This window comes from Lathamus discolor, chromosome 24, assembly GCF_037157495.1.
Source record: "Lathamus discolor isolate bLatDis1 chromosome 24, bLatDis1.hap1, whole genome shotgun sequence".
Lineage (NCBI taxonomy): Eukaryota > Metazoa > Chordata > Aves > Psittaciformes > Psittacidae > Lathamus > Lathamus discolor.
The window spans coordinates 2,856,397-2,871,976 of record NC_088907.1 but is presented as its reverse complement, the minus strand read 5'-3'; the positions used below and the strand labels follow the sequence as shown (position 1 = coordinate 2,871,976).

At 59.9% G+C, this 15,580-nt stretch overlaps 4 protein-coding genes across 4 annotated transcripts; 1 reads left to right on the top strand and 3 right to left on the bottom strand.

Annotated features, from left to right (window-relative positions):
- Positions 1-43: 43 nt before the first annotated feature.
- Positions 44-3,186, bottom strand: APH1A (aph-1 homolog A, gamma-secretase subunit). The gene is made up of 7 exons (XM_065660061.1): positions 3,043-3,186; positions 1,838-2,008; positions 1,519-1,592; positions 1,248-1,370; positions 1,049-1,176; positions 698-821; positions 44-486 (listed from the first exon to the last, which is right to left on the bottom strand). Exons 1-7 carry the CDS (start codon positions 3,153-3,155, stop codon positions 422-424), a joined length of 798 nt encoding a protein of 265 aa, XP_065516133.1. The 5' UTR covers positions 3,156-3,186; the 3' UTR covers positions 44-421.
- Positions 3,187-3,959: 773 nt separating this feature from the next.
- On the bottom strand, positions 3,960-6,086 carry SSR2 (signal sequence receptor subunit 2). Its single transcript, XM_065660055.1, is given in 7 exon segments — positions 3,960-4,397; positions 4,586-4,663; positions 4,746-4,775; positions 4,777-4,855; positions 5,275-5,373; positions 5,724-5,878; positions 5,981-6,086. Coding segments are annotated over 6 exon segments (696 nt in total). The 5' UTR covers positions 5,981-6,086; the 3' UTR covers positions 3,960-4,142.
- A 119-nt stretch (positions 6,087-6,205) lies between these two features.
- CCT3 (chaperonin containing TCP1 subunit 3) lies at positions 6,206-13,301 on the top strand. Its single transcript, XM_065660048.1, has 14 exons — positions 6,206-6,315; positions 7,235-7,296; positions 7,657-7,707; positions 7,789-7,851; positions 8,235-8,331; positions 9,057-9,174; positions 9,249-9,435; positions 9,696-9,845; positions 10,040-10,172; positions 10,559-10,640; positions 10,758-10,938; positions 11,967-12,212; positions 12,793-12,924; positions 13,007-13,301. Exons 1-14 carry the CDS (start codon positions 6,285-6,287, stop codon positions 13,109-13,111), a joined length of 1,638 nt encoding a protein of 545 aa, XP_065516120.1. The 5' UTR covers positions 6,206-6,284; the 3' UTR covers positions 13,112-13,301.
- Positions 13,302-13,735: 434 nt separating this feature from the next.
- On the bottom strand, positions 13,736-15,434 carry TMEM79 (transmembrane protein 79). The gene is made up of 4 exons (XM_065660054.1): positions 15,346-15,434; positions 14,418-15,063; positions 14,122-14,335; positions 13,736-14,040 (listed from the first exon to the last, which is right to left on the bottom strand). The coding sequence occupies exons 2-4, from the start codon at positions 15,010-15,012 to the stop codon at positions 13,836-13,838; spliced, it is 1,014 nt and encodes a 337-aa protein (XP_065516126.1). The 5' UTR covers positions 15,013-15,063; positions 15,346-15,434; the 3' UTR covers positions 13,736-13,835.
- Between the last annotated feature and the right edge of the window lie 146 nt (positions 15,435-15,580).

Here is a 15,580-nt window from a genome sequence, read left to right as displayed (position 1 = left end):
AGATGGGGGGGCCCAATCCTGCCCCCCCCCACGGCACCATCGCTCTTGTAAAAGGGTTTTACTCTGAATCCACAAAAATAATTTACCCCCCCCCAACTGCTCAGCCACCAGTGGGGGGGGTGGGGGCACAGCACCCCCAAACCCAGCTCTGTGCCCCCCCCCAAGCATCACCCCATTGCCACAGAGGCCAAGACGGGGGTGGCAGCAGGATGTGATGGGCTGGGAGGGGGGGGGGGGGATGTGAGGGCAAGGGGGGGTCCAGCCTGCGGCTGCACCCAAGGGAAGATTCCCCCAAATCCCATTGGGAAAGGGCCGGGATAGGGAGCCCCCGGGTGGCACAGCGAGGGAACAGCACCGGAGGGACCGAACAGCGGTGGGCAAGGCAGCAATGAAGAGATTCCAGAAGCCGGGAATGGGGCTCTCAGTCCTCACAAGGCACCTGCAGCGCTGAGTACATCATCACTGTGCTGTCGTCCTCCTGCTTACCTGGTGTTGGGGGGGGGACACACACACAAAGGGGGTGCAGGGGGGGCTCAGGACCATCAGGAGCCCCCCCATTAGCCCCTATTGAACAAGACGGTTGCAAACAGAAGCCCGTCACCCCCCATCTCACCCCCCAACACCCCAAAGGGGGCAAGGACCCACTGAAGACACCCCCCCCCGCCCCAGCAGTGTGTCCCCCCCCCCCAAGACTCACAGGAGAGGCACTTGAGGACGTTGTGGAAGGAGCCCCCAGCAGTGACGAAGGCCCAGAGCCCCGTGCACAGGGTGATGATGAAGATAGGGACCAGGCTGGCTTCGTACCAGGGGTTCAGGAATGTCTTGGGATGGAGAGGGATGCGTTGGGAATGGCATGAGGATGGGGGGGGGGGGCACGGATAAGATCCAACCCTTTGAAGCCTTCAAGTCCTGCCTGGTGGTTTCCAGCAGGAATTGCCCATTGAGAACCCCCCCATAATGGATCCAGCCCCCCCTCCAAGTGGATCCAAAGGCTGAAGCAGCACTTGGGGTGTCCCCATGTCCCCGCGGGGGGGGGGCAGGCACTCACCAGCCCCGAGGTGAGGAGGTGACTGGTGACCACCAGCCCCAGGCCCCAGTAGCGCCGGCGCTCGCAGGCGTCGAAGAAGACGATGCCCCAGAAGGTGTGGAGCAGAACCAGGGCCATGGTGAGGAAGGCTGCAGGAGGGGGGGGTGGAACTTTCCTTCCTTCTCTTCCTCCGCTGGGGAAGGGCCCGGCTCCAGCCCACCTGAGGTGATGAAGTAATAGGGGGAATCCCCATGGATGCCAACGATTCCTGGCCCCATGGAGTCGGCCAGGATGTTGATGACGGAGAAGATGCCGCTGATGATGCCGAAGGAGAGACCGGAGGACTGTGGAAGGAGAAGAATCCGGTTCAGAGCAAGCCATAAATCAGCGCAGGGAAAAGGTGGGAGCGCAGGAAAGGTTGGGAATGAGCGCAGGAGCGGTTGGGATCCGTTGGGAAGCGCCGAGGAAGGCAGGGCCAGCCCGGCGCTCACCGTAAGCCATCTGCCGCAGGGAGATGGGGGATCGCCCGTCCTCGCTGATGGTCACCAGCCCTACATCGGCTTTCCTGCAGGGATAAGGGAGAGGAAGGAGGGAAGAGGGGAAAGGCTCATGGGACAGGTTGAAAGGGACCTTAAAGCTCCATCCCTTGCCCAAAGCCCCTCCTTTAGGCGCTGAGAGGGGCAGGATCCCCTCTGTGAGCTCTGGGGGTGCAGCCCCACATATGGGGGGGGTCCCTGTGGGTCATGGGGAGCTGTTAGGGGGGGTGTCGTGTCCCCCCCCCCTCCCCGGGGTCCCTTTTGGGGCTCTCACTTGAGCACTTTGAAGTAGGCGAAGCGGAAGAGCTCCTGCAGGAGCACGGAGGCGGCGGCGCCCACGAGGAGGAGCCCCCGCTGCGGCCTCGGCTCCGCCTGCGCGCCCACCCGGACCAGGACGAACCAGAGCAGGGAGGCCAGGAGCAGGGACACGAGCCAGAAGAAGGCCCTGGAGGAGGCAGACCAGAACCGACCCCCCCGACATTGAACACCCGCAACAGGAGGAGGGGACAAGGGGCTGGGGAGGGGTTGAGAGACAACCCCCCAGGGCCCATTCCCATCCCCACCCCCCCCCATTCCCATTCCATCCCCAACCCCCCCCATTCCCCATTCCCATCCCCACCCCCCCCGGCCCCATTCCCATCCCCAACCCCCCCATTCCCCATTCCCATCCCCAAACCCCCCAGGTGCCCATTCCCATCCCCACCCCCCCCCCATTCCATCCCCACCCCCCCCCGGCCCATTCCCATCCCCAACCCCCCCATTTTCCATTCCCATCCCCAACCCCCCCATTTCCCCTATTCCCATCCCCCCCCATTCCCATTCCCATCCCCACCCCCCCCCCATTCCCCATTCCATCCCCCCCCCCCCCATTCCCCATTCCCCTTCCCAACCCCCCCATTCCCCATTCCCCTTCCCAACCCCCCCATTCCCCATTCCCATCCCCCCCCATTCCCCATCCCCAACCCCCCCCGGCCCCATTCCTATCCCCAACCCCCCCCATTCCCCATTCCCCATCCCCACCCCCCCATTCCCCATTCCATCCCCAACCCCCCCCATTCCCCATTCCCATCCCACCCCCCCATTCCCCATTCCAATCCCCACCCCCCCCATTCCCCATTCCCATCCCAACCCCCCCATTCCCCATTCCCATCCCCACCCCCCCATTCCCATTCCATCCCCACCCCCCCCCATTCCCCATTCCCATCCCCAACCCCCCCATTCCCCATTCCCATCCCCACCCCCCCCGGCCCCATTCCCATCCCAACCCCCCCCATTCCCCATTCCCCTTCCCAACCCCCCCAGGCCCCATCCCCAACCCACCCCTCAGGGCCCGTCCCCGGCCCACTTCCCCCTCAGGCCCCGTTCCCTTCCCAACCCCTCCGGTGCCCGCTCCCGGTCCCCAGCCCCACACCCCCCAGCCCCACACCCCCCAGCCCCACATCCCCCAGCCCCACACCCCCGGCCCGGCCCGGCCCTCACCCCCCCACCAGCACAATGACCCGCAGCGGCTCCGCCGCCACCGTCAGCAGCACCAGGGCGAGCGCTGGCCCGAAGGCGATGGCGGCGCAGCCGAAGAACACGGCGGCGGCCATGGCGGCGCGCCGGGATAGAGCGCCCCGCAGCGGTTGCGGGTGTAGCGCCTACAGTGCCCCCTGCCGGTGGGAGGCCGCGCAGGGTGTGTGGGGGGGGTGTGTGTGTGTGGGGGGGTAGGACAGTGATGGGGGGAACCTCTCATCCCTATCCCAAAAAGCGACCCAGAGGCCCCCATCCCGTACCATGCTGACCCCCAAATTCTCCCCCCATAGCCGAAATTGTTCCCTGGACCCCACGTTCCTTCTGTACCCCAAATTCCCCCCCTTGCCCTTCAAACTCCTCCTGCGCCCCAAATTCCCTCCATTGCCCAAGCTCCCCACATGGCAGTGATGGGGTGCTGACCCTCCCCCGCTGCCTGCAAAGGGGTGAGATGAAATGGAATCTTCCATCCTCACATCCAAGTTTCCATCTGGAATCTCAGTGGGATGGAAACCCCCCCCCCATCTCCTGGTGAGGAAATGGGACTTTTGGGGGGCAACCAGGGCCTGCCTGGAGCATCCCAGTGTGGATGCTGGGGGGGGATGCGAGGGTCCCCCTCAAAGCTGAGGGGGAATCCTGGCCGGGTGGAACCTTGCACTCGGATCCAGCTCTGGAATGATCCCAGAGGAGCTGCCCCATCCCTGGCAGTGCTCAAGGCCAGGTTGGACACAGGGGCTTGGAGCAAACAGCTCCAGTGGAATTGCATGAGCTGTAAGGTCTCTTCAACCCAAAGCATTCCAGGATTCCATGACTGATATTCCTGACCCCTATCCAAACCAAAGGCAGTCTGAGGGCTCCCGGATATCCTGGTAAAACCAACCAGATTCCATTCACATTCATTTTATTACAAAATCCTTGGTACCAAACCCTCAACCCATCCGAGCCACCAGGAAGACCAGAACCCCCCAATCCATTGCTCATGGAAGCACAACAGGGATACAAAGAGACCTCTTTGCGTCCCACCTGGAGTGAGCATCAACAGCTCCAGGTCTGCTTCCACCGAGGTTTCATTGTTGAAGGTGGGACGAGATTCCACATTGGATTTGGGCTTGGCATGTCCAGGTTTGGGATGGGGAAGACACCACCTCACCCTGTGGAAGGTGGAGCAGCTCCAGCCCGGATCCCAGTGGGTGCTGGTGGCATCGGCTCGGCTCAGTCTTCTTGGTTTTGGGGGTGTCATACTTCCTCTTGCTGGAATACCACAGCAGCAGTGGGATGCCAATGGAGGGCAGGGTCATCACACCAAAAGCTGCCCAGTCCAGCTGGAAGGGAAGACATTGGAAGAATCAACCCAAACCCATGTAGATAAGGCTTAAAGCCATCGGATCTTCCCTATGGGAAAGCTCCTGGCTCAAACCCCACCACGCCAGCTCCTTCCCAAGGGATAACTGGGATGCGAAGCGCTTCTTTTGGTGCAATCCACGCAACAACATCCATCAAAAGTACTCACAAAGTGCGGGGAGAACCTCCTGTCGAACTCCCGTTGCGCAAGGATCCCTCCCTGCCCCGGAGCACTGGTGAAGCCAACCTGGAAAAGAGGGGAAAAAGCGATGGGATCGGTCACCTTTTCCTACTGGAAAGGGGGGGATCTGGTGCCCGTCGGCACTCACCACAACCTGGCCCCCCTCCTGTGCCAGGTACGGTGATGGTGGCCGAGGTGAAGTTGAAGTAGCCGGCTTTGAGAGGCCGCAGCACCACGGTGTGGGACACGTTGCTGGCTCTGAGCGCTGGGAGTTAAGGAAAAGGCTTGGATGCAGCCAAGGGAAAGGGAGGAGATGGGGAAAGAGGAGCCACAAACCAGGTGGAAAAGTGATCATGGAATGCTGGAAGGGGTTGGGTTGGAAGGGAGCTCAAAGCTCACCCAGTTCCAACCCCTTTCAACCCATTCCAGTGCCTCAGCATCCTCACAGGGAAGGGCTTCTGCCTAAGATCCCACCTCCATCCTCGCCTCCATCAGGTTCAAGCCATTCCCTTGCCTGTCCCTGCATCCCAAGCCCTTCTCCAGGTTTCCTGCAGCCCCTTTAGGCACTGGAGCTGCCTCCACATCCCCCTTGTGCTGTTGTTTCACTTCCCTGGGCAGGCTTGGGTGGAGGGGGGGGGGGGGGTGAGGAGAAGCACTGGGAGCGATTCCATGGATACGGAGCGATCCTGTCCCATTTGACGTTGAGCATTCCCGAGACGATGCCAAAATCTTCGGGGGGGAAGGAATCATCGGAGAGCTCCACATCTAACGCTGCACTAAAGGCAACAAAGAGAGGGATGAGAAGGGGACGTCAGCCTTGGCATTCCACACACAGGGATCCCTTAGCAGCTGGGTGAGGCGGTTTGCGAACGGAAGGTGGGAGATGGGGAGGCAAATCAACGCGACGCAGGGGGATGCCCTAGGGAGAAGGCTGGAAGAGAAAGATAACAAAGGTAGGAAAGAGCCCCCGGAGCCCAGCAAGGGAGCAGGACACGGAGCGAGAGAGCAGGAAGAGAACAGGAGGAATCCCAGCTTCCACTTGGGAAGCTCAGAGCCAGGGGGAGCACAGGGAGCAGCCCCTCATGGAGCTCGGGAAGCAGGCACAGAGGGGAGGTTTGCTCCTCACCTGGAGCCCACGTTGTAGATGTTGTACTGCAGGGTCAGGTCCTTGCCCTCCACCGCGTACCGGTTCAGGAGGGACTTGGAGGCCAAGAGCCGGGCGCCATCCTCACAGCGGGCCACGGAGCACAGGGCGAGCAGGGCGAACGGCAGCAGCTTCATCTGGGAGCACGAACGGAAGGGGAGCGGGGATTTAACCATTAAATGACCGCACCGGGGCCCTCCGGTGCCTCCCGGTGCCCTCCGGTGCCCTCCGGTCCTCACCGTGCCGGCCCGGCCGCGTCAGCACTGAGGCAGCCCCCTCAGTGCCAACATGGCGGCCGGAAGCGGCCGCGGGGCACGCTGGGAAATGTAGTCCCACCCCTCCCTCCGTCCTGCCCACTGCGCATGCGCGCACCGCAGCTCCTCCTCAACTCGACTAGCTCCGGGCACCGCCTTCTCATTGGTCAGCGCCCCGCAGGAGCGCGCCGGGATTGGTCGGGGCGGGGCTGGTGGGCGGGGCAGGCGGCAGAAGCGCCCGGTGGCTCCAGAAGGTTCCGCACTCGGAGCCGCCGCCGCCGCCGCCATCATGATGGGCCCGCGGCCTGTGCTGGTGCTCAGTGAGTGTCGCTGCCGGGCCCCGGGACCCGGGGGGGGGCTGCAGCGGGGCCGGGGCCGGGACCGGGACCGGTTCTCTTCCGTTCTCCCCTCGCCGCCGCCGTGTTGGGGTCGGGGCGGCCGCGTGGGCCCTCAGACACCGCCCCCCCCACCGAGGCCTTCACCTCAGGGGGCCCCTGAGGTGCCTGGCCCGGCCTTGGGGCCCGAATCCCATCTCCGGGGGTGCACGGGGGGGGTCTGGGCTGTGTTCACGGTTGAAACGAGCTTAAAGCTCGTTTAAAGCCATGGCAGGGACCGCTTCCAGCGGGGCAACGGGGCCCCAGCGTGGCCTGCAGCACTGCCGGGGCTGGGGCACCCAAACCTCCTCCGTTCAACCCATCCCAGCGTCACGGGGAAGGGGTTTTGGTTAATACCGACCCCTTCCATTATTCCCCCTCGTTGCTTTTCGCTGCCCCATTTGCCCCCCCCCCCACCATGTGCTCTGTCAGCGCCCTGCATAGCCCCGGGGTCCCTTTGCTGTCACCTTGCTCCCCTTTGTGCTGCTTTTGTTCCATCCCCACCCACCCGTTCCTGCCTTCAGGCTGGGCCCAGCCAGGCTGGGGATGGAGGAGAAGCAGGGCCAAGCGTGGAGCATCCTTAAGGCAGAGCCACACAGGGATAAAACTGAGTTTAAATCGGGGTTTTCCCTTGTATATAATACTATTTATATGCGTATTTATGCGTATTATATATATGCATATGGTTATATACTTTTTTATATATACATGTATATTATAATACATCATTATATGCTTTTCCATATAATAATGGGAGCATCTGGGTTAAAAACTCCTGCGCAGCAGCTTCTGGGTTAGGTCTGGACTTAGATTGGCTTCAAGCCTCTTTGTACTTCAGTGGCTTCTTCCTTTCCTATCTCCATAGGCCAGAACATGAAACGGGAGTCGGGGAGGAAAGTCCAGACTGGAAACATCACTGCTGCAAAGGTACCAGCTCCTGCCCTTATTCAGTATGTGTGTGCGGATGGATGGATGCGGCTAAGAGGGGAAAAAGGGGGATTTGGAGCATTCTATCCCGAATCCAGAGCAGAAACAGCATGGAAACGAGGTTTCAATGTAACTGGACAGGGAGAGGTTTCTCTTTGCCCAATCTGGAGGTGTTTAAGCTTTGCCATTGGGTTTAGGTGATGTCAGGCCCTGTGTTTCATTCCCAGCCCGTTCTTCCTCTATCAAAGCACTGCAGAGAGGTGCTTCCTTCCATTGTCCGCCAGCTGCTTGTCCCATAATGGGGTGGTTTGGACCTTTTTGATGCCCTCCAGCCCTCTTCATGTCCTTTGTTCCTCCTAGACCATAGCTGATGTGATCAGGACGTGTTTAGGACCACGAGCCATGATGAAGGTAAGAGCTTTGCTCAGGACCCTGTCTTAAAGACTGCATTGAACCCCACACGACCAAGTGGTGCTTTTCCTTTGCTTACAGATGCTTCTGGACCCCATGGGTGGGATCGTGATGACCAACGATGGCAATGCTATTCTCAGAGAGGTGCGTGTCTGGGAGTGGGAATCTTCCGGGATAACCACTGAATCTGGGAATGGGTTGGAAAGGGACCTTAAAGCTCATCCAGTTCCATGGGCAAAGACACCTTCCACTAGAGCAGGATGCTCCAATCTGGCCTTGAGCACTGCCAGGGATACGGAATGATGTTGGTTCATCCTCTTTGTTGGAAGCAGCAGGTTTTAACCAGCAGCACCAAGAGACGGGCTTATAAGGGGTGAAATGTATCCTGCAAACACTCTTCCCCTTTAGAAGAGCAGGTTTGAGCCCTGGGGTTCAGTGTTCCATGGAAATTCCCTAGTGCTGGAATGATGCTGGAAGCTTCAGCTTGCATCTTCTGGATCAAAGCCCTGTTTCTTGCTCCTGTCCAGATTCAGGTCCAGCATCCAGCTGCTAAATCCATGATAGAGATCAGCCGTACTCAGGATGAAGAGGTTGGAGATGGGACCACATCCGTCATCATCCTGGGTGAGGAGAGGGGAGGATGTGCCTTTGCTCCAGGGTTTCAACCTTTTGGCCCATCTCAGTATGAGAAATACGCTTTAATGGGACAGATATTCACTACCTATCGCTTCCAAAGGTGAATCCTAGAATTCCAGGGTGGAGGGGACCTCGGGGATCATCTGCTCCAACCTTACCAGGGGCATCGTGACCTGGACTTGATGTTCCAACCAGCCCTGTATTAAGTGTCCCACACTGGGGAGCCCATCACTTCCTTGGGGTGATGATTCCGATGGCTGGTTTCTCTCATTGTGTAAAATTCCTCGTGTATCCATTGGGAATCTCCCCAGGATTAACTTGCCCCCATCGCTCCTTGTCTTTTCCATGGGATTCCATGTAAAAAGGGAGTCTCCACCTGCTTTGTAACCATCCTTAAGAGTGGAACATCGGGATAAGGTCCTCCCTGAGCCTTCTCCAGGCTGCACATTCCCAGCTCTCAGCCTTTCCTTACCTGCTTCCTAGCCCTTGGATCATCTTTGTGGCTCCCCTCTGGATCCTTTCCAGCCCATCCACAGCTTTTCTATATAGCAGACACCAAAACCAGTATTCCCAGTGTGGCCTCCCAAACACTGAGCACAACGAGACAATGACATCTTTATCCCTGCCGGTGACCGCCACCAGCGCCCTGTTGCCTTTCTCTCTCCCGTTATTCCACAAGTGAGGAAGTTTGAGGTGTGGGCTTTGCTTTGCAGCCGGAGAGATGCTCGCTGTTGCTGAACACTTCCTGGAGCAGCAGATGCACCCAACGGTGATCATCGGCGCTTACCGAAAGGCTCTGGATGACATGATCAGCATCCTCAAGAAGATCGGGTGAGTTCAGGGCTTGGGAAAGGGGTTGGAAAAGAAGGGATTTGGTGGGAATAACCCTATTCCCGTCGAGGCAGCACTCCCGTGGACGTGAACAACAAGGAGATGATGCTCAAGATCATCAAGAGCGCCATAAACACCAAGGCCATCAACCGGTGGTGCGAGCTGGCCTGCGGCATCGCCCTGGAGGCTGTGAGGACGGTGGAGCTGGAGGAGAACGGCCGGAAGGAGATCGACATCAAGAAATACGCCAAAGTGGAGAAGGTGAGCGTGTCCCGAGCCCCTTTTTCCTGGGAAAAAACCCAAGGATTCCCAAAGGGAACGCTCATAAAATGACCTCGCGTTGTGCGCCGGGTGCAGGGGGGTTTTTTGGGATGGGTTTTGCTTTCTCAGCGCGCAGGGTATGGGTGGTTTGAGGAGTGGGGATGTTATCCTGGGAAGGAGAAAGTATATGGATGCTACGTGGAAAGCGTAACTTCCATACAGGAGCCTGCTTTGCCTTATTCCCCCTTTTCCTGGGACAGATTCCAGGTGGTTTTAGCGAAGACTCCTGCGTGTTACGTGGGATCATGGTGAATAAAGACGTAACTCACCCCCGAATGAGGCGTCTCATCAAGAACCCCCGCATTGTCCTTCTGGATTGTTCCCTGGAATACAAGAAAGGGGAGAGCCAGGTAAAAAGCCAGGAAGTGAAATCATGGAATCCTGGAATGATTTGGCTCGGAAGGGACCTTAAACCCTCTCCAAAGCCTCTTTTCTCCTGGTTTCCTGGGGTGCTTCTCCTTTATCCTGCCCAGGAGGTGCTGGAGTAGCTCAGATCCCTCCGTTCTGGGGCTCTGGATGTAACCCACAGCTCTTTTGTGTGTAGACTGACATCGAGATCACCCGCGAGGAAGACTTCGCCCGCATCCTGCAGATGGAGGAGGAATACATCCAGCAGATGTGTGCAGACCTCATCAGGGTCAAACCAGATCTGGTCATCACAGAGAAAGGCATTTCAGGTAATAACCCCCTTCTTGGGCTTAGCTCCATCTGAATGAGGCTCCTTCTGGGTTCAATTCACCCTGTGGCACCTTGCGAAACCAACCTGATCTCCTCTTGGTTTGGGGCAGGTTTGTAGCTTCCTAACACAGAATTCCCCATGCCAAGGCCTGGATTTTGGGGCTTGAGGTTGCTTTGGGGCAATTCAAAGAGGATTTGGCTTTGCCAGGAGTTGAAAGGCGTCAAAGGAGCAGTGAGGAGGAGCCTTAAAAGGTGCTCTTGGTGCCTTAAGAAAGCGCGTTTGGCTTCCCTTTCTAGAAGCTAATTGCACTTAATGAACGTAAAGAGCCTAAATTAGTGCTGATAGCCCTGAGGGATGCCTAACACCCCCCAAACCTGATTGCAGACCTGGCCCAGCACTACCTGATGAGAGCCAACATCACGGCCATCCGCAGGGTGAGGAAGACGGACAACAACCGCATCGCCAGGTCAGTGAAGGCTCCCTCCTCCCTGGAGCCTCTCCTTGTTCTCATGACATGGAATTGCCTCCTTCTCCCCCTTTTCCTTTGGATGGATGCGTGACCGACCCCCCCGTTCCTGTGCAGGGCCTGTGGAGCTCGCATCGTGAGCCGCACGGATGAGCTGCGGGAGGAGGACGTGGGCACCGGGGCCAGGCTCTTTGAGGTGAAGAAGATCGGGGATGAGTATTTTGCCTTCATCACCGACTGCAAAGAGCCCAAGGCCTGCACCATCATCCTGCGGGGAGCCAGCAAGGAGATCCTGGCTGTGAGTTCCTGCAGGTTCCAGCTCCTCCTCCTTGGGGAAGTCGCTGCTTCCCTTTGGAGCAGCTCGAAGCCAAGTCCGGTTTTCCTTTGGGCTCTGGAGCTACAGAATTCCCAGCTCGTGAGCTGCACTGTAGAGGGGAATCAGAGCTTGCCCGCAGCTTTCCATAGGGACCATGGGATGATTTGGGTTGGAAGGGGGCTTAAAGCCGTTCCCTCTTGTCTGCTCCCTCCATGCCTTGGTCCAGGTTTCCTGCAGCCCCTTTACGCACTGGAGCTGCTCTAAGCTCTCCCTTTAAGGACCCTCCTGTTGCTCCTAGGTGGGGTGGGGTGGGGGTTCTGATCCCATTTCCATATCCCTGCTCCCATCCCCGTATCCCTGACCCCACATCCCTAATCCCATCCCCCTATTGCTGCTCCCATCCCTGTATCCATGCTCCCATATCCCTGCTCCCATCCCCGTATCCCTGCTGTCATCCCCCTATTGCTGCTCCCATCCCCCTCTCCCTGGGCCCATCCCCGTATCCCTGGCCCCACATCTCTGATCCCATTCCCCTTTCACTGCTCCCATCCCTGTATCCCTGATCCCACATCCCTGATCCCATCCCTGTGTCCCCAATCCCATATCCGTGATCCCACATCCCTGCTTCCACATCCCTGCTCCCATCCCCATATCCCTGATCCCATATCTGTGATCCTATATCCCTGCTCCCACATCCCTGACCCCATATCCGTGATCCCATATCCCTGACCCCACATCCCTACTCCCATCCCCATATCCCTGATCCGATCCCCATATCCCTGACCCCATATCCGTGATCCCATATCCCTGACCCCACATCCCTACTCCCATCTCCATATCCCTGATCCGATCCCCATATCCCTGACCCTATATCTGTGATCCCATATCCCTGACCCCACATCCCTGCTTCCATCCCTGCATCCCTGACCCCATATCCGTGATCCCATATCCCTGACCCCACATCCCTGCTTCTCATCCCCGCATCCCTGATCCGGGCTCTCCGGCCGCAGGAGGTGGAGCGGAACCTGCAGGACGCCATGCAGGTCTGTCGCAACGTCCTCCTGGACCCTCAGCTGGTGCCGGGCGGAGGAGCCACCGAGATGGCCGTGGCCCAGGCGCTGACGGAGAAATCCAAAGGGATGACGGGCGTGGAGCAGTGGCCGTACCGGGCCGTGGCCCAGGCGCTGGAAGTGATCCCTCGCACCCTCATCCAGAACTGCGGAGCCAGCACCATCCGCGTGCTGACGTCGCTCAGGGTAAGCCGGGTTCGTTGCAAAGCTCTTCCCACCGCCTCCTTATCCCTTTGGATCCATCGGCTTTCCATAGCCGGGCCCCCTCGAGGCAGCTCTTTGGGGGAGTTGCGGGAGGTTTTGCATTGAAGGAGCCTGGGGGTCAAGGGATGGATGGATCCCTTTGAGGGGGATGTGAAGGCTTTTTGGCTGTGAAATGGCCCGTGCTGGATTCCAAAGCATGGAAAACTGTGGAATCCTGGGATGGGTTGGGTTGAAGGGAGCTTAAAGCTCCTCCAGGTCTTGGAAGCACGGGCAGGGATGCCTTCCACTAGAGCAGGTTGCTCTTGAACACAGCCACAGCTTCTCCCTTTAACCCCTCCCAGTCTCCCAGCACCCTCATGGGGAAGGAATTCCCAAGATCCCATCTAATCCTTCCCTCTTCCAGTTGGAGCCGTTCCTCCTCATCCCATCCCTTGTCCAAAGCCATTCCCCCCTCGTTGTCCTCTTCCTCCATCCCTTGTCCAGCTTTCCCTGGCACCATTGGAAAGGCCACGCTAAGGCCTCATCGGAAGATCCCAAGTGATGATCCCGGCTTTCCCAACAGGCAAAACACACTCAGGACAACAGCCAGACGTGGGGGGTGAACGGGGAGACCGGAGCCTTGGTGGACATGAAGGAGCTGGGGGTCTGGGAGCCGCTGGCCGTCAAGCTGCAGACCTACAAGACAGCGGTGGAGGTGAGGATGGGGGCTCCGGGCTCCTGGGGTTGCTCCATGGGGCTGGAATTCCTGATTGGCTCCGGATGCTCTCTCTCCATAGACGGCCATTCTCCTGCTCCGCATCGATGACATCGTGTCCGGGCACAAAAAGAAGGGGGATGAGAAAAGCCAAGGCCCGGCAGCACCGGAGGCAGCCCAGGAATGAGCTCCGGGAATGAGGGATCCAATGGGAAGAACCAAGTCGGCACTGGGCTTGTTGGGGCTGAAGCCTTGGGGGTGGGAATGGGGCAAAGCAACCCCAAGGTAGGGAGGGGGCTCAGAGCCCTGCTCAGGGACTGGCCATGGGAGGTTTGGGAATGTCACGGTTTGCTTGGGCAATAAACCCAATCGCGGCATTCCAGCGCCTTTTGAATGGGGGAATCCCAGAAGTAACCGTCAAGGAATGTTGCTGGAGTTAGGGAAAGGAACCCCTGGTTTTTCCCTGTCCTTCTGGTCAGGAGCAGAATCACTTCCCTCCCCAAGGAATCTCCTCTGGCACGTTAAAGCCATTCCCCCTTCTCCTGCCCCTCCATCCCTTTGTCCCGAGCCCCTCTCCAGCTTTCCTAGAGCACCGGGAGCTGCTCCAAGGTATCCTTAAGGAGAGAAGGGAAAGCAGCAGAGCTGCCCTCGGGCCAGGGCTCCATCCCTCCCACTGCTCCAACCGGTTTGGGAACCAGTTCCTGGAACTTCCCCCCCCCCCCCCATCCCGGAACCAGGGCTGCCATCCCATGGGCAAAGCCACAATTCCTTATGGGATCCATCCCAACCCTTCCCAACCCAAGCATGGAAGCACTCGGCAAAGGGTTTTATTGGGCAATGGGGCTGCCCCTTCCTAGGGCAGAGCAATGGGGACCGCATCTCCCTGCATCCCTCCTGGTTGGAGGGGGTCCTTATCCCCAGTACCGGAGTTTGGCTCCGGTGTTCTTGGGCTGCTCCTGGGGCTTTGCCTCTGCCACAGCCAGGAGGTTTTCCGGCTCCAGCACCACCATGCTGTAGAGATTCCAAAGGAGCATGGCCAGGAGGGGCAGGAAGCTCAAGCTGAAGCCAAAGACCCGGAAGGAGCGCCCGATGGCATAGGCCAACCAATACAGCAACCTGGAACCAGGAACAGAGGGAGCATGGAAAAGCGGGATAAGGCATGGATCCAACCCCCCTTCCTACCTCATTCCTGCTTACCTGGAGATGGCAAAGAGCCCCGTGAGCAGCGGGATGAGCTTGAGGAGCTCCTGCGGGAGGTAGGTGGCCAACACGGCCACGTTGAAGAAGTAGAGGACAAAGAGGTGGCCGGATTGGACCACGAAGGTGCTGTGGATCTCCACCTCCCGGCGCAGCTCCCCGCAGGGCTCCAGCGCCCAGGAGCACAGGCGAGAGATGCCGCTGACGAGCATCCCTATGGGGACCAAAGGGTGGAAATGGGGCGCTGGGGATTGGGGAGGGGGGGGGGGGGATGCTTTGCACCCCTCGCTGCTCACCCAACACAATGGGGACGGTGGCGAAGGCGGCGCAGCGCAGGGTGTACACGAGGCGGGTGCTGATGGTGGGCAGCAGCGGGGCGTCGAAGGGCAGGAAGACGTAAGCCCCATAGAGCAAGCAGGGGCACAGCAACAGAGCCCCCAGCACCGAGGCTACGGCTTTGAGGTGGCCCCCGCCGCAGTCCTTAGCCCACGGGCACCCGGTTCCTGCCCCACGGGGCTTGGCCGCTCGCCCCTCCAACCCCAATGGGTCTCTGGAGCGCGAAGGACCCATAGGGAGGAGGAGGAGCGGGTGGTGGCTACGGGGCCCGTCCCCCCCTTTGCCTTCGTCCCGCTGCTTCTTGCCCTGGCCGGGGCTCCGCTCGATGCAATGCGGGTCTATGGGCACCACCACCACGGGGGCTCCGTCGGGGCCAGCGCCGGCCTCCTCCGGGCCACCGCGGCTCCCATCCGGGCTCGCCCGGCCCTTGCCCGGGCAGCGCACCCAGGGCAGGGTGGCTTCGGGGTCCTCCGGTGCCTTGGCCAAGGGGGGGACCGGGGCCAGCTCCATCAGCGCCAGCTCCTCCGGGGGCAGGATGGGGTCGGCAGCGGGCATGGGGCTTGGTTGGGGGGGGGGGGATGCGGCTCCGGTTCCTTCCTCTTCACCCTGGGCACAAAGCAGCGGGGATGGGGATGGGGGGGGGTCCTGCTCCTCCATCCCTGCACCCCAAAGCCCCTCTGGCACTGGGGCTGCTCCCCTTCAGGAGCCATCCCCCCCCCCCCAATTCCCTGTGCTACGGAGCCTCCCGCAATGGAAACCTCGCTCCTATTCCCTATGGGAAGAGCCTTGGCAATGCGGGAGCGGAGCTTGGGGTCCCCCATTCCCTTCCCGGTTCCCAACCCCATTCCCACCGCCGGGAATGCGCCGGCTCCGCGCTGCGGGACTCACTTGGGCTGCGGAGCGGGGCCATGGGGAACCCTTCCCCACGGCTCTTCCTGCCCTTCAAACCGGTTGGACCGGGCGAGGTGGGGCCGGGCTGGAAGGGGCCGAGCCTCGGCCCTGCTCCCTTCCCAAGGGATCGGTGCCTGGAAGAGAAGGAGAAGCCAAAGGCTTGAGGGAGGGGACGGGACGGGACGGGCTGGAGCCGCAGCCACACGGGGCCCCTGCGGCTGTGCCCAAAGCG